Below are 22,050 nucleotides of genomic sequence, written 5' to 3'. Positions count from 1 at the left end.
CGATTATAAGCCCTTTTTTTTTTTTTTTTTTGTATCTTTTTTGTTTTCGTTTCTAGAAAATTAAAGTTTATGTTCCTCTCTTTTTCATGTTTTTTTATTTTTTTATTTTTTTATTTTTTAGGGATAAGGTTTATGTCGTCCTGATTAGCTATACATTTTTTTTTTGCCATCAATAATCTATACTGCCAAAAAAACATAAAAAAAAAAAAAAAAAAAACAGAAAGAAAAAAAGCACACGGATGTGAGCCGTCATATGGTTATTGCGAATCTGGAAGGTATCATGTCACTGGATGTTAATGGGAGCAATAACCCTTCACTGCGGCCTGAACTAAAGCTACTCACCCCTTCCAATCCATTTCAACAGATCATCCATATCTGGTAGAGTCAATCATGTGTACTTATGGCACGTCCTAAGATTTTATAGGCCAGAGGAAACCGGTGACAGGTTTTTTAGGAGGCCGCTGACGAAGGAATTCAGGTTTACTTCAGTAATGAATGTGGATGTAAATTTTTTATTCCTTGATTTTGGACAATTTTGCACCTACAAAACAACTAACATCTTAAGTTATGGCCAAGAGCCTCACACACCCACGATGAATGGGGGGGGTTTTGGCCGAAGAACCTCCGATGCCAAAGTTAGAATTTAGAGAGAAATAGTGTTTAGAAAATTTTGGGATTTTTGCCATAGTGTTGGAATAGCTTTTTGGTGAGAATGGGTGCTTATTTATAGGGTTAGGCTTTGCCCAATTTTCCCAAGGTGTGGCCGGCCACTAATGGGTTTTGGTGGTTATAGTTTTGGCTTAATTAGCCAATTTATTGGCTAATTAAGTATAAAAGAAATAAATAGGAGGTTACAAATTTGAATAGTTGCGTAAATAGGGTAATAAAATGGAAAAAAGTGTGAAAAGCTAGGGAGAAAGGGAGTGGCCGGTCAATCACTAGTTTTGGGATTAAGTGGGATATATGTTGTGGTTATTTGGATGTTTTAATTGATGTTTAATGGATTAATTGGGTAATTAATCCATTAATTAACCAATTAATATAATTTTGGAATAAATATTTTGGAGGTTACGGGATTTGATGAGATGAATATTGAATTGTTACCTTTTTGGAGCATTTTTGAGCTGCTCACGTGTAGGAATCCCGGTGTGCCTCAAGGGTAGTTTGGTCATCTTTTACTAAAAAATCCATGTGTCGCCTTGTGATTATTTTTGGCTCCACAAATGCCCCCACACCTGCTGGGCTGCTCGTAGGAAAGGGCATTAGATGTAGAGATCTTCTTGCTCTAAGAAACTTAGAACTGCTTCCTATTTTGATGTAGATTCCCTCTTTAATGTGAAATTAGATCCTTTTAGGAAAGGGAAATAAATTTCTCTCAAAACCTATTTAAGTCCACCTTAAGTGGGTTGTTAAATAAACTTTGGAGAGCGATTTATTCTACCCTACAAGAGAGAGAAAGCTTAGAGGATATTTGCTCCCCCTCCTCTAGCAATCTTCTACATCTTGTCCGTGCAAATGACCGTCTTTCATTGCTTTCTTCGTCTTCTTCATGCCGCACTGAGGTAAGAAAAAATTAATTTTCCTTGTCTTCTTCTTAGATAGTGCTACCGCGGGGCAGCCGTCGGAGTGGTGTAGCACGTCGGCTAGCATGGGCCAGGAGTCGGCTCGACATGGGCCGATGAGGTATTGTGGCAGGGACCACTGCTTTAAGCTGCTCGACTTGGCTAGAACCAAGGGCAGCTTGTGTGGCTGGGGCCGCGGATTGTGGCGTTGGGGCATAATACTAGGCGAGTCACATGACTCATGTCTTTTTAAGCTTTTGGACATGACGCGAGCTAGGCCGGTGATTGAGAGAAATGAAGAGGTTGCAGGCCTCATGAGCTGCTGGAATGTTGGGTTGAACTCATCTGCTAAGTACCACGAATGGCGTTAGCTATTTTAACTCTCTTCATTAGGAGAATCGTGGGCTGCTCCCAAAATAGGATTAAGGCGGATGCATTGGCTCGTCCAATCACTGTTGTGGATCCTGCTGCAAGTGAAGGTGGGAAAATGGATCTTCTTTGCCTGCTCAAGAGATGCCAACTGAGAAAAAACCAAAGACTTCTTTCGCTCCCGCGGGTTTGCCGACTGCCTCCAAACTTGTGATTGACTTGACTTTTTCCAAGGGGACGAAAAATGAGGCTGCTAGATCTGAGCATGTGGCGCCTGTCATGTCAAGAATGGCTAGTACGATTGCTGATAGGATTGTTCGGCATAAAGGTCCTGTCATGCCCCTAGTGCCGAATTTTGTACCAAGACGTCTGTTGGGAGCTAAGTCTGGAAAAGTGGCGCCAAGGCTCATTCCTTATGCTGCTGAGACTGATTCGCCTACTGGGAATGAGGAGATTGCTCACGTAGGCAGTTGTGAGAAATCCACTAAGCGTGCTTCTGGGGAGGCTACTGAGATCTATATGCTTTTGAAACCAGATCTCTTGAAAACATGGACGCTTGTGACAAGTTTGTTGATGGCGTCAGAAATGTGTTTACCCAAGCTCGTTTGCGAAGCATACGACCCAATATAGAAGGACTGCTCTACTTGCTATGATGCAGATATAGCAAGGCTGCTAAGGAGACGGAAAATACTATGGCAGATTTTGAGCTCGTTGCTTTGAAGGGGTATAATATTTCTACCCCTACTTTTTTGCAGCTTGAGACCGTTCACCAAAAGATCGTTGACTTGAAGACTAGGCTTGACGCGATCCAAGTTAAGCATGAAAGTGCAAAGAAGGAGATTGGATGTTACATACCTCAAATTCAAGATCTTGAGTATGCAGTTTCTGAGCTTCATTTTGCTGCTTATGCAAAGGATGAAAAGTTGATTGCTGCTTATAATCAAGTGATCCACTTCAAGAGAATCGTCGATAAGCTTAAACCCCAAGTGTTGAAACTTCAAGGTGTACTGAAGATCAACGAAAGTCTGAAGAAGGAAGTGGATGAGCTGCAGAGCATCCATATTGGTCTACTCAAGGAGGATGAGTAGCTGAAAGGTGAAAAGGCTGGGCTCGGGGTTTTGAGACCTTCTCTATTTCTCCGAAAACTTGCTTGCTTTTACTTTTGAGGCTTCTATTGGTGAAGTAGTTGGAGAAGTTAGTGCCCAGGCTGGGGCAGCCGAGGGTGAAGTGCCGGATGATACTGCTGCTAAGAGCGTCGCGGCTGCTGAAGGTGTGGCGACCGAGTAGTTGTGGGATGTCCAAGCTGCTATAGTCTTCTAGGTAGCCTTTAGGATTTTATGTTTTTTCTTGTAGCTCTCGTTTTGCTTGAACTCTTTTGGCATTTGCTAGTTGTTCATAAACATGTTTTCCTTCACTTTTCTTCATCTTCGCTTCTTTTGTTCATGACCTAACCTTTAGACTTGATAGACCAGTGGCATGCATGCTACTTTTTTATAAGCAAACAAGCCCATGTAGCCTATGCAGCCGTAGGTGTTGGTGTAGAACTTTGCAAAGTTGTTAGTCATAAGGTTGGCAGCCGAATGCCTTACTTATAGAAGCAGATAAGTCCACGTAACCACTAGGCTGTTAACTTGACTTTCTTCAATTCCGTAGGTTGTGTAGCAAGTATCAAAACACTTTAAGACTTGGTGTAAGTTGTTCAACGCTTGGTAGAGATGAAGCTTATCGACTACGTAGCATGTCGGCAGTGGATAAAACTTCGTATATGTGCGCTAGCTTGTTTAACCTTTCACAAGAATGTGCGGTTGTATAAGTCTAGCGTGGCTTTACTGCTAAAAAGGCAAGCCGTAGGCAGTTTTCCGGAATCCGTAGGCTACCTTAGTGCACTCGGTAGCAGCTTTAGGGTTCCAGGGCAGTCGTCTATAGGGCGTACTGCGTAATGTGCCCCATCCGTCTCTAGGGCCCGGTTCCCCGTGGATTAGGCCAAGAGACCCAAAATCCTTCAGTTAGCTAAGCCTTGAAAAAGACCATTGTGGCTAATTTTAGGAATCCCGACGCAAGCCATCGTGCATCTAGTTATACTAGGGCAGCCAGGCTCATCCACGTCTGGATATTCGGAGTGTAAAGTTTATCCTCTCGTCTTGGAGAGCTGACCCATATGGGTGTCGGGGAATTGGTTTACCCTCTCGCACTGGAGAGCAACTAGTTTACCTTCTCGTATTGGAGAGCAATTAGTTTACCTTCTCGTACTGGAGAGCAATTAGTTTACCCTCTTGCACTGGAGAGCATGGTTGGTCCCTCGGGGGGGCGCAATTCCTGCTATGGGTCCTTAAGAAGGGCGCAGTCTTCTTTTGAAGTGCCGGAGTGATCAGTTGTTGTAAGCATGCAGCCGAGCCAAGTTGTGATTAATTCTGAATTCCTCATTGAAAAATGAGTGAAACGAACAAGAACTTAGTTGTAAGGTAGAAACTGCATAACAACTGGATAGTCCTCGACTTGTGAGGTGGTGCCCATCGAGCTTTTTGAGTCTTCGGGCTTTAATGTAGTGGGAGGTCACGCATGGTACTTCTTCAGATTGTAGGCGCTCCACCACTTTTCGATCTTTTTATCGTTTCATGGTGGCGAGGGTGTAATTACTCTTGCCGCCTATTCTGCTGATCTTGTATGGACCTTCTCAGATGAGATCCATCTTTTTGGAGCCTTCTTTGTGGGCAATGATGAAGGCTTTTCTTAAGACTAGATCTTTGGGCTAGAACTGCCGGATCTTGGCCCTTTTGTTGTAGCTGGAAAGGAACTACTGCTGGTAAGCTGCAATGCGGGTGATTGTCTGCTCGTACTTCTCATTTTCCAGATTTAAGCTTGTGGCCATCTCTTTTCGGTTACTCATCTTTTGGTGGTGCGATATGCCCATAGACATCCAGGGAGTTCGTCTGGCCATTTTCTTTTCTTACTGGTGGGGGATTTCTTGTGGCAGTCGAAGGTCATCTTGGTGGATACTTTGGCTTGCTTATTGCCTTGAGGATATCTTGGCGTAGACATGTGCTACTTTATGCCATATTTTTGGAAGAACTTTTCCAAACCTTTGCCCACGAATTGTGGGCCGTTGTTGGTGACGATGGATTAAGGGATGCCAAATCGGTAAATGATGTTCCTCTATATGAAGCGCTCTATGTCCGTATGAATTGTGGTCGTCATGGGCTCTGTTTCTACCTATTTGGTGAAGTAGTCGGTTGCCACGATCATCATGCCTTTGCCCCTAGTAGTCTGGCTGATGATTAGCTAGGAATCGGAATGAATTGAAAGCTTTTTCACCGCCAAGTCTTTTGTCATTCAAAGGCCTGCTAGTGGGGCTTCGTACTCTGCTTCGTTGTTAGATGCTTTGAAACCTAGAATGATCGCCTGCTCGGGCATCGAACCGCCTAGGGTGACAAGGACCTCGTCTGCTCTGAACTTTTGTAGTTGGATGCACCGTTGACATGCAAATGCCAGAAGTCTCCATCAGGTGAAGCAAGTGCGGCTGAAGTGTGCTCAGTTACCTTCGAGGCTTCATTGGGCCGCTCTGTTACGTTGTCAAGGCTGGGCGTGAAGGCGCGGTAGGGAGCCATAGAACTAGGGCCATGTTACATGTGGCAGGAGATGCTCAACTGCCGGTATTGGGCCACTCTAGAGCTAAATAATGGAGCAAGGGTCGGCTAGGGCCGTGTGACACGCAGCAGGAGGTAGTGTTCAACTGCCAGTACATGTTGCTCTTAAGTAGAATCTTCTGGGGCGACGAGGATAAAACTTGCTTATAAGTGCTCATTCCAGTGTTCATTTGCCCTTGGCGTGTCTTTTGAGCCGAGTTGTTGCTTTCGTAAAAAAACTTTGCATCCGCCAAGGTCTACGCCTTTATTGTCGTGCGTCTGTATTCGGCAGAATAGTGTGTCATGATGATGACTGCGTGCGAGGAGAACTTTCAAGTTACAACAAATATCGCCGAAGTTAGCTTTTGAATTTCTGATAACATCAATGAGAGCTTTTAAACTGTGGAATACAACTGATAGCATTGATGAGAGCTTTTAAACTGTGGAATACAGGTAGTCGGGCCCCCAGCTCTTCTCGCATGATGATAGAGCTTATTGCTGGTCTAGATACTATCAAACACGTGAATAAGTCCTCCGCTGCTTCCGGTTTGGATAGTAGGGATGTGACGTCGAGTACTTCTTCAAGTCTTTGAATGTGCATTGGCAATCCTCGTCCCAAAGTGCATGCTTCTCTACCAGAGCGAAAAAGTCTGCCAGAGTTAGATCTTCTTTCATTATCAGTTTTCCGAACAGTGGGTGGTCTGCTGGAAGTTCTTTTTGGAAGGCTGCTCTAGCTATCGAGTCGTTACATCCGACTATTTTTGCTTTCTCCGCTTTGAACCTCCTTACATAGTCGCGAAGCGACTCTTTTGGAGTTTTCTTAACGTCGAACAAATGGTCGGACTTCTTTTTGATCGAGCGATAGGATGAATATTCTTTGGTGATCAAAGAAAGTTTGTCAAAATTCCGGATAGATTGTGGCGGCATGGTGTAAAACCAATCTTGCGCCTCGCCTTGTAGAGTGGTGGCGAATATCTTGCACATGAGATCATCGTTGTTTCGATAAAGGATCATTGCGTGTCGGTAGCGTTTTAAGTGTCTCTCCGGATCTTCATCCCATTTGAAAGATACGAAATGTGGCATGCTGAACTCGCGTGGAGGCTCTGCTTGCTCGATCTCGTCCATTAAGGGTGACCTGCTTATGTTGGTCATGTTCCGTCATAATGCCTCGTCGGTGACCTTGTTGCGTTGGAAATCATGCAATAGGTTAGTCAAGAGTCTCTCTACTTCTTCCTGAATTTGCCTTTATTGGGGTAGCGGAGCTCTCGGTTGCCCCCAGCCATGACTTGCTGGTCTAGGCTGCTCTTCTATGTGTTTGGCTCGTCTATACCGCGGATGCAGTGCATGTGGTGCGTTCCTAGCAGGCGAGCGAGTTCTTCGCAGGCTGCTGGTTGAACTTGAGCTGGATTGAGTGACTGCTTCTCTCCGTCCGTCGTGCTGCCTACTCTGATGTGAGGTGAAGGATGCTCCTTGCAGGCTTAGCCACGAATGAACACTTTGCCCGGAAGGTTGCTCATGTTGACTATCGGAGTGTGACCCCAACCGTGAATGTATGCTCATCTGCGGGCCTAGTCTAGAGTGCATACTCATCCGCGTGCTAAGATGGGAGTATACGCTATCTCGGGGGCCCAATCAGAAATGTACACTGCCCGAATGTTCGGCTCGTGGTTGGTCGAGTGGCTGCTTACCGGGACGCTGCTGGAAAGGTTCGTATGCCCTTGTCCTACTTCGGGATACCTCGTCCGGGGCACGTTGGATCCCGATACGTTGTAAAAGTTGATTCACCAAGGTTGTCTGTTGTGCAAGGGTGTTCGTCAACTCTATGACTTGTCGAGACAAGTGTTGTTCGCCATTTGGATTGAAAGAGCTTGGAAGGAATGCACCTCTTAGGGCAATGGAAGGGTGGTAGACTCCGTGGGCGAGATTTGAGTTGGAAAATGTCAAATCCGCGAAAAAATGTAGTGAGAATGCCCCCAGCTCGATGGTAGGTCTGGATGGTTGAGATAGTCTTGGGCAGGCTTGGAAAGCCACGGGAGCAGGCTGGGCCATGAGAGATGGATGCTCGACGGGAGCAGGCTGGACCACGGAAGCGGGCTACTCGTCGAGAGCAGGCTGGGCCACGAGAACAGGCTGCTCGGCGGGAGCAAGTTGAACCACGGGAGTGGGCTGCTCGTCGGGAGCAGGCTGGGCCACGAGAGTAGCCTGCTTGGCGGGAGCAAGCTGGGCTGTGAGAGCAAGTTGCTCGGCGGGAGCAGGCTGAACCACAGGAGTTGGCTGCTCGTCGGGAGCAGGCTGGGCCATAGAAGTAGGCTGCTTGGCGGGAGCAGGCTGGGCTGTGAGAGCAAGTTGGGCCATGAGAGCAGGCTGGGCCGCGAGAATGGGATGCTCGTCGGGAGTAGGCTAGACCACGGGAGTGGGCTGCTCGTCGGGAGCAGGCTGCTCAGCGCGTGATGCATGCGAATGCGAGGCTTGGGCTCGGACGCGTGCAAGCTTGGATGACACGGCTTGGGCTCGGACGCGTGTAAGCTTGGATGGCACAACTTGGGCCGTGGCCTTGGTGCTGTGAGCCTTGGATGGCACGGCTCGGGCCGTGGTGAAAGCACCATGGACCTCGCCACCATGGTGGTTCCCATGGTGGAAACTCGTGGTGGTGGTGCTGCTCCACTTATTGTCGCATTTAGCCTCACGAATCTCCGCAATCCCATTTCTTGAACATTAGAATTTTCATTTAAGAAATTTTCTAAATTTCTAGCCATTATATTTTGCTTATACGTTTTATCAAAGAACCTTTGCAAGTAAAAAATTCTAATAATAAGAACGTATGAAAAATATTCAAATGGACTAGAAAATAAAGAAAAAACTTTTTTGTGCGAGAGTCTTCTACGAGTATGGATTTCAACTCTCAATGAAAGCACCAATTTGTGGATGCAAATTTCTTCCTCCTTGATCTTGGACAATTTTGCACCTACAAAACAATTAACACCTTAGGTTAAGGCCAAGAGCCTCACACGCTCACGATGAATGAGGGGGGCTTTGGCCGAAGAACCTCCGATGCCAAAGTTAGAATTTAGAGAGAATGAGTGTTTAGGGAATTTTGAGATTTTTGCCAAAGTGTTGGAATAGCTTTTTGGTGAGAATGGGTGCCTATTTATAGGGCTAAGCTTTGCCCAATTTTCCCAAGGTGTGGCCGGCCACTAATGGGTTTTGGTGGTTATAGTTTTGGCTTAATTAGCCAATTTATTGGCTAATTAAGTGTAAAAGAAATAAATAGGAGGTTACAAAATTGAATAGTTGTGTAAATAGGGTAATAAAATGGAAAAAAGTGTGAAAAACAAGGGAGAAAGGGGGTGGCCGGTCAATCACTAATTTTGGGATTGAGTGGGATATATGTTGTGGTTATTTGGATGTTTTAATTGATGTTTAATGGATTAATTGGGTAATTAATCCATTAATTAACCAATTAATATAATTTTGGAATAAATATTTTGGAGGTTACGGGATTTGATGAGATGAATATTGAATTGTTACCTTTTTGGAGCATTTTTGAGCTGATCGCGTGTAGGAATCTCGGTGTGTCTCAATGGTAGTTTGGTCCTCTTTTACTAAAAAATTCATGTATCGCCTTGTTATTATTTTTGGCTCCACAATGAAGATGGATCTATTGTGCGCCAAGTTGAGGTAAAAAGCATTAGAGATGAAGCTCTTGTTGTGGGCGACAACCATGGTCTCTGTTTTGGCTTCAAATTTTCCTGGTTGCCGCGGGAATTCTAGATATTACACCGATGCTTTCATATCATCTTGTCCATCGTCTGATGGTAATAAACCATGTGATCGTGATTTGTTGTCTTTCTGATTGATCTTTCGTACTAGTCTCGTTACTTTCCCCATTCAATAACAAGGAGAAGAACATCACACACCCTACTATTCATAGCTTCCCTGATTCATTATTTTTTCCGTTACAAGTAAATAAACATGCCATGTACGGGTTGAAATCTAGTTTTGCTATGAAGTTCAGTTGACACATTATGCAACCTCATATTGACTTGGCCCCAAGCGGAGGAGTTCTTCGGTCTCCATGCCCGAATTACATGGTTGTTCGGCCAAAAACCCATCACTGGGACTAGGAGAGCGTGGGAGGGTCTAGGTGGGATGTTTTTGTGTCTAGGGCGGATGTGTGAGGTGGAACGAGTTGCCACGGCCAATAATTTCTCACCCAATTGAGGGGTGATTTGAGAATCCAACATTCTGAACAAGTTGGTCATGCGATACATTCATATTGGTAACAAGTGACAACAAACTTAAACTCATTGGAATCTTGTACGAAGGCCAAGGCCCAAATACTAGTTAAGCCTTGTGAGACCTCCTCCATCAATCTCAAGTCTCAGCTGACGTGGATTGAGAGCTTTCAAGTCGAATTCCATCGATGCATGGAGTCTGGAACCAGGACCACTCAAATATTTTCCTGTTCTGGGCGACAGACATTTGAAACAAAACTTGCGTACGAAATCTCAGTGTAATCGTGTTTTACATTACTGAACCAGTTCAATACGTATTGGATTGGATTGGAATAGGCGACTTTGAGTGTGCATTACTTTCCACTGACGTTACTTGTTCCAGGCTTTCAGAAATATCCGTAATATCCTTTGGAAATCCTGGACTCTCATGCCCTATCCTATCCATCCCTCAGCAAAATAGTAATAAGTACTATTTAACACAGTTCCAAACGGCTACTCCCATGTGCATTGAGCGAATTCTCTCTCTCTCTCTACCCCTCACGGTAAGATTAGCATAGGTTAGGATAGTCTTCAGTTGCAGAAATTGTGCCTGAGTTTTTCAGTCCCCGTGGGAAAGAAAAGGATGTTCCAAATAGTTCTAATCCAATGACCCTATTATTATCTTTGTTTACCTCATCATTTCATCATCATCCCTATTTTATCACCTTTTCCCCTATTTAATTTCTTAACCTTTACTCAAACAAATACAAAATTTGATAAGATAGTGATTTTCACTTTCGTTTTATCCTTCTTTAACCTTTTTTACTCATTCTCTTGTTAACATCGTTTAGTTCTCTCTTGATTTATTCAAGGGTTAGGGGATACAAAAGGAATGCGAAAATCGCTTCTACCATATTTTAAGTTAGTTTGATCTTCATTCTCTTGAGCTCCTTGGAAACTATTATAGAGAATGATGAAAAACATGAAAAAAAAGTGACAAGTCAATGTGTGACAATAATCTAATTTATTGGATCACCTTTTGGTAAGGGGGTCTCATGTGAGAGTTTGGGGGTACATTGAAAAAGATGGTGGTGGGATATGACTAAAAAGGGGATGATGCAGATTTTTCACTGTCAGCTGAGCTTAACTAAAACAACAAGCCTTCTCTCTTTTTTCTTTTTTTTCCTCTAATTGCTTCATAGTTTTTCTTGGACCACAAACACATTGTGCCTCTTTTTCTTCTGATGATTCAAGTGAAGAAAATAAAAAAAATAAAAAATAAAATAAAAAAAACCCTTTTCGGCTGAGTTCTAACTTCATGTGGCTCCTACCCCAAGAAAATCAATGAAGGGCGGTGGCTGAATGCTCGTCTCACGGCGGCTGCTGCCGCCGCCGCTGCCAACAACTCTGTCAGCAGCTGATGCTGATGGTGAGGGCTTGCCGCCTGAAAATTGACATGAAGAATCTGAGTACTTTTGATGAACAAGGCTGTGGAAGTTTGACTGTTGCATTGTCATCACATTCATGTTTGGAGGTGGATGGTGGGTATACATACCCCCATATGAATGACCCTCCATCTCACCTGAACCATCCCAACATTGGTTCTGGCTCATCATCCCCATCACCTCATTGCTCTTCCGACCTGCAATAACACAACCACCATTATGTGTTTGAGACTTTGCTGCAACTGGGACATCCTTGTGTCTAACCCAAGTTAATTATACACATGAGAATACATGATTATATATAGGATGACATTTCAGATTTAAGTTAACCCAAGTTAATTATCCCAAGTTAATCATACACGTGATAATGCGTGATTATAGACTGAGATACGGCTAGTATGACATTTCAGATTTAAGTGATCTTATTGGAAGAGAGTTTTAGACAAATGGAAAGGTGATAAATTAAAAAGACTAAGCACAATGACATACCACGGAAGAATTCAGGAGTTTGTTGTGAACAAAATCCACTATTATTATAAGAAAGCAACTTTTTTCTTGCGATTGCTTCTTCTTCCACACTAATCAAGTTTTGTGAACCATTTGAGCCATAATAATCAGCCCCATAACCAACAACACCATCATAGCTTGTTCCATATGAAAAAGAAGATATAGAACCACTGCCGCCGAGGCCGCCATTGGGGAGACTGAGACCATTATAAGGTGGCGGAGGTTCAGTACTCCTCGAGGCTGCATTGAAGCTTGGATTTTCCTCCATGCTTCTGTAAACAGTTTGGTTTAGCTTCCTCCTCCGATAAGCACTGGATTGCTCTCTGTACTTCCTGGCCATGATAACATGCCAATGGTTCTTCACAGCATTATCAGTTCTTCCAGGAAAGAGCCTGGCTATCATGGCCCACTTGTTGCCATATATTCTATGAGCTTGCATTAGTCTTTCTTCTTCCTCCTCAGTAAAAGCTCTTCTGTTGATTCTTGGGTCCAGCTGGTTAAACCATCTTAATCTGCAGCTCTTACCTTTTTAACAAACACAAATATGCAAAAACATATGAATTATTCTAGATTAGAGTGAAAATCGTGAAATCAAAGAGAAAACATAGCAGTGATTCGTTTTCTCGTGCACTTCTCATCTGATTTATTCTTCTTTTTTTGTTGTTGTTGAAATCTGGTTTATTCAATCCAAGAGTTCAGGTAAAATAGGAGAGTGCGGTGGAAGAACGCGAGTGTGAAAATCAATTCCAAAAAGAAGACATAACTACAGACAAAAGGACTAAACAATCTCTCACATTTTTCTTACCTGATCTTCCTTCCAGCTTCTCTGCAATAAGGTTCCAGTTCTGAGGGCCATAAAGAGCCACAAGTTCCTTGAGCTTGGAATCCTCAGCAGGCCTCCAATGCCCTCTGGCACACAGTTTTGATTGCCCACTTTCTGTTTCCTTCTCACTAACTTTCCCCCCACTCTCGTTAGGATTCTTATCATGATCACTGCTGATATAATCTGAGCCCTTCATGTCACTGCTGTTGTGGTGATCCTCATAACTTCTGGTAGAAGGAAAACCCCAGAATGCCCTTCCATTTTCTGGTTCAGAAATCTTAGAGATGTAGCTGCTGTCCTGCGAAGAAACTGATGAGTATACTCCAAACTTGGAGCTCAGAGAAAGAGAGCCCATATCGGCATAAACCATTCCCATTGAAGAAGAAGAAGAAGAAGAAGAAGAGGAGGAGAAACAGCTTAAGGTATTAGGGGTTTCTGTTGCATATATAGCACCATTGTTGGCCATCATTTTCTTACATTGAAGAACTGTTACAAAGTCATGTTTGAAAAGGATTGGAAAAATAAATTGGAAGCAAAAGAGAGAGAGAGAGAGAGAGAGAGAGAGAGAGCGCGCTAGTGAAAGCTAGGTAGGAAGAGCAAGGAGTGTGTTTGCAGGCGAGAAAACTAGAAACAGCAAAAATAGCAAATAGTGTTCAGAAACCTACACGGCCTCTCACCTCATCAGTCTCACTGACTGTGTGGGGGTGGTGGAAAGAGGAGAGAGGAGAGAGAGAGAGAGAGAGAGAGAGCGAGGGAGAAGTGCTTTTAAGTAGTTAACAACCCTGACTGACCCTGACCCTAAAATTTAACAAGCTCCTACTACTATTTTATTGTTGTTCTCCTCTTTTTCTTTTTAACAAATCCCACATCACTCACACGTGTGAAAGTGAGGCCTACACTCTCTCTCTCTCTCTCTCTCTCTCTCTCTCTCTCTCTCTCTCTCTTTATGGTGATGGGGTTGAAAGTTGAAGGGTTCTTCTTAGGCTGTCTCTCTCAAGATTGACAAGGAAGACTCTTAATGTGATGTATGCTCGCTTGGGCTTGTGCTGGTCTAGACACGCCCCCCTTCTCTTTTCAAACCGCAGATTGAAGAGCACTTTGACACAAGAACCCTTCCTGTTGGACACCAGTAAACAAGGTAGGCCAGCTAGCCCTCCATCTTATCACTCAACATATGAAAAGATTTTTGCGTGCGATCGATCTCGTTATATACAATACGTTATGTATATATTTCTCTTATCACTTGATAAGAGACTCTTATGTATGTATTTATTCTTATGTATGTGTTTATATTTTATGTATGTACAGAAATAAGAATGGACACATAATTATAAAGATAAGACCGGCTTTTTCTGGCAAGATGAGACCCCCCTGTTTAACTAGAGTTGGGGGAATTTACCTTGGGTTTCAGTTAACCACCTGAAGTTGACCCAACGACCATCACCAAACCCCATTTGGCCATGAATTATTTGCCTTGATTTTTTCATGTCCCTTCTTTCACAACTATTATAACAGTTCTGAAAGGCCACTTCCTTAACGTCATTCTAAACCCCACCTCTCCACATATCTCTACCTCTCTCTCTCTCTCTCTCTCTCTCTCTTACGGAGAGGACGGGTGTTCACGAATCATGTGCCCAGGAGGCAACAATTTCATTATTTATGGATTCCATATATAATCCAAGATTCTAATGACCTTATTCTGTATAAGCAAAAGATTCCAATGACTTCGAATCATCAGCTAATTAAACAAACACTGCTGAATAATCTATCTTTTATATATAAAAAATGATATTTGAGATGAATGAATCGGACATAAATTTCGCATGCATAGATAAACAGTCATAACATAACACCTCAAGAATAAAAAGAATAAAAACAACCCAATATCAGATAACCCTGATTTGGTTTTATTTATTTTGAAAGTCTAGCCGTTCAAACACTCTGAATATTCATAGACTGAAGTAATTTAGAAAAATCCTTTACTATAAGATTGTTCGATAATTATTTCATTTTTAGTTTTTATTTTCATTTTTTTTTAACTTAAAACTTGTTAAGTAACTACTTTAGGATTTAGCTTAAAATAAATGAAATCTACTTTCTTAAGTTTACTTGATTTTCTGTTTTTAATTTTCTTTCTTTAGAAAAAATAATTTTTAAAAAAAAAAAAACCAAAGAAACGATGCACGTTTGTGTGTCGCTACTCTCTCAGTCTCTCACTGGACTAGCTCATTGCTCATGCCTGTACTTAGCATTTAAGGTCCATGTATGTGCATGTGATCATGCTTATGAGATCCCTGCTGGCTGGGCTTCTTCATGTCATCATATCCATGGAGACCCCACGTTCGGAAGCTGCAAAACAAAACTAACTTCTAATATGCCCATGTCATACATATTCATCCACATAACCAACGACTAAATAAACCAAAAGTTAATTTGCATGCCTAAAATTCAATTTAGATTACAAACAAACTTAGACACTACTACTCTCATCAGCGAGACAGAGTCTGTTCAATTACTGAGTGGACTTGGTCAGACAATTAGGGTTTAAACATAGATATATAACATCATGGTTAAGTAATAAGTGAGACAAAGACAAGGGTATTACTATACGAGACCGGTTTTGCAAAAGATGACAGGATGGATTAGTTATGTATTAGTACACAACGTAATGTTGTTAATTGGGACATGAGTAAAATTGGGGGGGTAATACTAATAGAAACGATCTCCAGAAATTCACAGAACCCCACTTATCGTTAGATCTTTCAAAAGACAAAGGATCACTTGGTCCTCGACTTCTCAGACCATGCATGTGTGATGTGTGTGTGTTTGTGGGGGGTGGGGGGCGCGCGTGTGGGCATTTAAACATGGGAGTTTTAACGAAAAGTGTGTTTGTGGGGGGCCTACGGTACTGTTCATTTTAACGAAAAACCACATTTTTACACTAAAAAGTCAAACCTGGTACTATTCACTTTACTCTTTATTTTGTCCTTATCATTAAAACTCAAAATTTTCAAGTCTTTTTCATTAGTTTTCCTTTTAAACATTGACAGGTACAATTGAACAGTACTTATTAGTGTAGAGAATATATTGTTCCCATCACCGTGTGTGGTTTTTGGGGGAGGGGGGGGGGGGGGCGCGCGCGCGCGCGTGGGCATTTAAACATTGACAGGTAAAATTGAACAGTACTTATTAGTGTAGAGAATATATTGTTCCCATCACCATATCTCTCGTATCAACTGCCTTCTCTCACACCTTCTGTGCTTTCTTTTGTTTTCTTCTCCCTCTGCCAGTCTGCCCCTCCCCACGTGTGACCCATGTTTGCACGTGTATAACCTAAATCTCAGACTCTGCATGAGGGGAACTTTGGCATAATTGCCCCAAAAATAAAATGAATTCAACTGAAGGTATGTAAAAAACTATACACTAATGATGGTTTAATTTGTGAAACTAAATATGTTAAATAGAACAATGACACAAATATTGCAGCTTGAGGAAAGATACGATATTTATTAAAATCGATGAAAATTGAACCAGAAATAGATTACAAAAGTAAACCTCAGTTAAAAAAACTTTGCGGTGACTTTGAACATGGTCTAATTACAAAACAATTTATATATAACATATACAAAAGAAAGAAAATGGGAATAAATAAATTATATAGTATTCAGATGTTCAGATAGAAGAAGGCAAATAGGAGATATGAAACATACAGATTGATGTTTAAAAGCTAGCTGTAAAGCCTATGACTCTGTGGAACTGTTTGAAAGCCTGTAATCCTGAATTCACCGAGCTCAGATCTTATGCTTAAGTTCATGTGTAAGTGTTTAATCAATGCAGAAAAAAGATGTCTTCATAGCCCTAGGCATAGCCAATGTACTCATTATCTCTGTTTGGTTTTCATTTTATTTTAGGAAAACTGGTCATTATAGGACAACTGCAAATAGTTTTTGCTCAAATAAGAAGAAAAAAATCCAACGATCAACACGGGACATAACATGTGAAATGTTCAAAAGGTCTAACATACATATCATGTATTTAACAGTAAGAATTTGCATTTGGAAAATGAAATTGAATTGAAGATTGTCGATCGATTGCGTAGGGATATATTTAGGGCATATAAGATATTTTTCGTGTCAAAGTTCAGGTTGGTTGTGTGGATTTTCCTATTTCAGCAACATATTTTTATAATTGTCCATACAACATCCAATTTCTCTAATTTTATCACTTATTATTATCTTTTTCTTCAGTTCATACTGTCATGACAATCCTTTTTTTTTTTGTCGGCTGTGAGTGTGCACATATTGTGTATGACATATGCATGTATAAGAATGAGGCAGGAAAGTGTTATGTAAAAAGATGGAAGAGTTTGTTATATATTGAGGGCAAGTTAATGAAAGAACATGCTTCTGGGATGATCCATGTAAAGACATGGGAATAGGCTGGCTTGCTGGCTCATGTAATAAGGCAGCCAGAAACGCATGAAAGAAAGGGTCACAAAAGGTTGATATATTAGATGTCCCACAATATAATTTGTAGGACTGTTGTATAAGATTCTACTGAGTCTGTTCCCTTGGAACTACATGCAAAAGAAAAACCAGTAATGTCTTAGTTCCTATAGGTACCGTTTGGTACGTGGGACAGGACAGAACTGAATGAGACGAGGCGTTCCGTCCCACGTTTGGTGCACCTAAAACGGGTGGAACACGCTGTTCCACGGGACAAATTTTTGGTGAATTTTCGTTCCACCTCACCCTCCTGGAACGACTCGTTCCACATCCATGGAACACAAAATTATAACCTCTCTGTCTCCTTCTTCTTCCTCCTTGTTTCCATCCGAGGGCATCTTTGCTCCCTCTCCATTCCTTCCCGTCCCATCTCATCCCGTCCCATTCTGTTCCGTCTCGTCTGCATACCAAACGATATCATAGGTTACTCTCCCTCCACTCCCCCAAGTCAGGGTATCTTCCAAGGTCCATAGCTGAAGGAGGTCTAGTTAAATGAGTAGCTATTTTAGCTTTGTGAATTTAGGTAGGAGAGGAAAAGCTAAATTTTTACTAAACATTAAAAAATACAAAAATTTAATTGTTTGTGGACTTGAAGAGAAGACAAAGATTTGGGTTGTTAAGTTTAGAAAAAAGTAATATTTAAATATTTTAACTTAAGCTAAACCAGTTAGTATCGTTGGAAGCATGGAAGAAAATGCCGATAATATCGGCGAAATATCGCCGATATTATCGGTTGTTCGCGCAATGGATATTTAAATAGGTATCCAAATGGTTTTCGTCAAAATATCGCGATATTATCGATAATATCGCGATATATTCGATATTATCGAAACAATCTCGTCGAAAAGGCAGCCGAGGCTGCGTCATCCCACTACCCAGATCTATTGCAGACTCAGACCTAAGATATGCGCCTCAACGACGCCGATTCCGCCGCCGTTGTCGAAGTCGCGACGAAAGAGCTCGCGGAACGGATCGTAGTTGTAGATCCGGAACCCGTGGTATGTCCCCACGGCGAAGCAGGCGTGGTCTTGGTTGAAGCAGACATGGAACAGAGACGGAGGCGAGCGCGGCGCCGGCGGGGCGGGCTCCGGGGGGGAGGAGAATGGGTGGTTGTTGTGTTGGTTGAGGTTGGGGTTTGGGGGCAATTGGGGGTCGTGGTGGTCGTCGTTGGAGTCAACGACAGAGGCGGAGATGAAAGAGTGCGAAGAGAGAGAGAGAGAGAGAGTGAGAGCAGAGATGAGAGAGTGCGAAGGCAAAGGCGGAGATGAAAGAGTGCGAAGGCAGAGAGAGAGTGAGTGAGAGCAGAGATGAGAGAGTGTGAATAATATGCGGTGGTTGTGCAAGTTGAGGACTCAAAAAATTGGGTAATGTGAGATAGCAGATGTTGACGTTTTTGGATAGTTTAAAAATTGAAAACCATGGACTTTGAGATGGTTTTAATCATGAAAACCACCCAAGGTGGATGGGTGATGGGAAATAGCAAGGTGAGATGGACGGTTTATAAAGTGGAATATATATATATATCTTATATAAATTATAAATTATTGTTTTCGATTACAATTTTACATAATTTAAGAGCATATTCAATATAAATTTTAAATAAAACCCCCACAACCATATAATTCTTAAATAAATAAATAAAGGGTAATAAGTCACTCATGTATCATACCATGTAATGTATAAAGTGTAAAATGTTATACTAATTCATAATATATAAATGATTATGGTTTGTTTAAACTTCTTTTATTAATTACTACATATTTTCTACACTCACAATGTTTGCCAGCTCGCTATATAATCAACTTAAATCAGTTAAATCCATCATGCAATGCATTTTCTTTCAATTTTTTGTGATAAACTAATAGATAATTGACTAAATAAACATCCTGCAAAGTTTCAATAAAAATTTCCAAGTTTTTCTTACAATTTCCGTGGTTTCCATGTAATTTTTATCGATATTAATATTATCCCGATATTTCCATCGATATTTCCGATATTACCGATATTTTCTTCCTTGGTTGGAAGTAGTGGCTAGCCAATTAACATTTGGGTCACTAGCTAGAATAACAAAAAATTATTTGGTATTGTTGGAGAAGCTCTAAGAAGATCCCGACAAATCTAACCAGCATGATTGGATTTTTCCAAGGCAAAAATGATGAACTCAAATTTTATCCTTTTGTTTTTGGAACAAATGATACTTGTACCCAACAATATTAATGGATAGGGTAAATTACATTTTACCTCTTCAGGTTCGTGGTCGATTTCAATTTCTTACAACATCTTGAAAACATTTCAATTTAATACATTTACTTATCATTTTATTTTAATTTCATACAACCGTTAAAAAATATGTTAAGCTAACCGTTAAGTGATGACGTGGCAAATATGAGGTCCCTATTTGTGCTGACGTGGTTGTCACATTTGTGCCACATGGCTAAACACTTAATAAAAAATTTAAAATATTAAAATAATTAATTAAAGAAAAGTTTTAAAAAAAAACCTAGAACCCTCATTCGTCTTCCCCATCTGAGCACCCCTCCATCCCCTCCACCCCTTCCACGACTCCACCCTTCCATCCCCACCGCTCGAGCACCCCTTCATCCCTTCCACCCCCTTCTTCTTCCCCACTTGAGCAACCCCTTCTCCCATCCCCCATCACCCACCCGAGCCACCCTTTCTCCGATCCACTCATCCCTCTTCACCTCCCCGACTCCCTCTCCTCCACTCTCTTCACCTCCTTTTCCTTATCTCTCCCCAAATCAACTTGCACCCAACCCTAATCCCCAAAATTTTATTAGCCCCAATTTTATCCCTAATTTTGGGCGACAAGGGAACTAAACAAAGCCCCGAGTATCGAGGGAACCAGAAGAGGATGAGGAGACACGACGAAGGTAGGAGACGTCTTTAAGAGAGCAACGAAGGAGTTTGAGATGGGGGAGAAGAGGTGATGGGCTTTGTCTGGGGGAAAATTTTTATGGGGGAACGGGGTGAAGTCGTGGATAGGGATGACAATTTAACCTGTCAAATTCGATCCCCGCAAGTAACCAATCCGAAATGGTTTGGTTTTGGGGATGGCACATCCAAACCCATACCCGAAACCAAACCATTTCATCTATGAATAAAAAAATATAAATATTTTTTATATGAAAAAGGATTGTTAATAATCATGCATTATTAAATATGAAATTAATTATTTACTTTTATATCATTAATAATAAGAATTATATGCTTATAATTTTTAAGAGTGTAAATGTTTTCTTAATAATATAAATTTTTAATATTACTTATTAGATGCATTGTGTCAATTGTATTAATAATAGCAATTTATTTAATATCATTTTTTAATATTCTTCATTTAGTTAATAATATAAATAAACATATAAATATCATAATGGGGAAAACAATTCCTCGATCAAAAATCCGTCACCCGACGGGTTTGGTTATGGGAAAAACTCATTCGGAGATTCTACAGGTTCGGGTATGGTGATGGCACATCCAAACCCAATCCTCCCCATTGCCATCCCTAGCCGTGGAGGGGGTGGAGGGGATGGAGGGGTGCTCGGGTGAGGAAGACGAAGAGAGGTTCTGGGTTTTTTTTAAAAATACTTTTATTTAATTAATTATTTTAATATTATAAATTTTTTATTAAGTGTTTAGCCACGTGGCACAAATGTGGCAGCCACGTCAATACAAATGGGGACCCTATATTTGCCACATCATCACTTAACGGTTAATTTAATAGATTTCTTAACAGTTGTATGAAATTGAAATAAAATGATAAATAAATGTAAGAAATTGAAATGTTTTAAAGATGTTATAAGAAATTGAAGTAAAATGTAATTTACTCTAATGGATAATAGTTGATGCAACAATTTACAGATGGTTTCTAAAACATTGGATAGGATTGTAAATATAAGTATAAGAAAAAATGAAGCATAGACTAGAGTGTTGGATATGAAGCATATGGAAATGGAATCGCAGTCAACTTTGTCTGAGGACACAAGCTGGGAATATGGAAACAACTATTAGAGAGGGTTGTCTGGAAATTCAGGAACTTGACCGTCAAACCGCTTTACATACTGTTACTATTCCATATTTTTAATAGGGAACTTCAACTAAATGCTCATAGTATTATTTATTTTAACGAAAAATCTTATTTTTATACTAAAAAGTCAATCATGGTATTATTTACTTTACACTTTATTTTGTCATTATCGTTAAAACTCAAAATTTTCATGTCATTTTCATTGGTTTTCATTTTTTAATATGAATGCAAGGCAAACTTAATTCATATATTATTAGGCACACTTAGGGGGCGTTTGTTGCGCCGGACTATCTGGGACTGAACTAGCTTCAAGGACTAAGCTGGATTGGCTTAGACTAGACTAAGCTGGACTAACTTAGTGAAGCGTTTGGTGCAGTGTTGGACTAAGAAGCTGGATAAGAACAAATTCTAATATTATATTATTTAATATATAAATTATTAATATTTTATTATCATCTAGGTGACCGGAGATGACGAGAAGTCTATCGGGAGTGGTTGTTGAGCATGATGAGGACGAGAGAGGATAGTCTTAGCTAGTCCCATGGTTATTGGGGGGTCTCGCTAAGACCTCTTAGTGAAGGGTTTTGTCCATACTAGTCCCTTTTAGTCTCATTAATGTTAGTCCCAGCATAGAACAAACACAGTATTGGACTAACAGCTAGTCCAGTCCAGTCCAGTCCCACTTAGTAAGGGCAAACAAACACCCCCTTAAGGTATAGTGTTAAGTGAATAAACTAACGTTATAACATGAATAGTTAAGACTAACAACAGTATATATTGATGATGATATCTAAGCGCATACATGGATGATAATGATGTTCGTATGTAAGCATGTATGATGATGATGATGATGATATGAGTATATACATGGCAACAGAAGCCCAAGAACAAAAAGTCTACAAGACTAGAACCTCTTCAGTCAATCAGGATATATAGAAGGTAGGGCGAGCAAGCTAG

General features: G+C 41.2%; 1 protein-coding gene across 1 annotated transcript; it reads right to left on the bottom strand.

Annotated features, from left to right (window-relative positions):
• Nucleotides 1-10,775: 10,775 nt before the first annotated feature.
• LOC126595079 (transcription factor CSA-like) lies at nucleotides 10,776-13,493 on the bottom strand. The gene is made up of 3 exons (XM_050261424.1): nucleotides 12,526-13,493; nucleotides 11,703-12,245; nucleotides 10,776-11,410 (listed from the first exon to the last, which is right to left on the bottom strand). Exons 1-3 carry the CDS (start codon nucleotides 13,010-13,012, stop codon nucleotides 11,085-11,087), a joined length of 1,356 nt encoding a protein of 451 aa, XP_050117381.1. The 5' UTR covers nucleotides 13,013-13,493; the 3' UTR covers nucleotides 10,776-11,084.
• Nucleotides 13,494-22,050: the final 8,557 nt, after the last annotated feature.

The sequence above is a fragment of the Malus sylvestris genome, chromosome 13 (genome assembly GCF_916048215.2).
Source record: "Malus sylvestris chromosome 13, drMalSylv7.2, whole genome shotgun sequence".
Classification (NCBI taxonomy): domain Eukaryota; kingdom Viridiplantae; phylum Streptophyta; class Magnoliopsida; order Rosales; family Rosaceae; genus Malus; species Malus sylvestris.
Note: the sequence above shows the minus strand (reverse complement) of the source record. Positions and strands in the feature narration are given on the sequence as shown.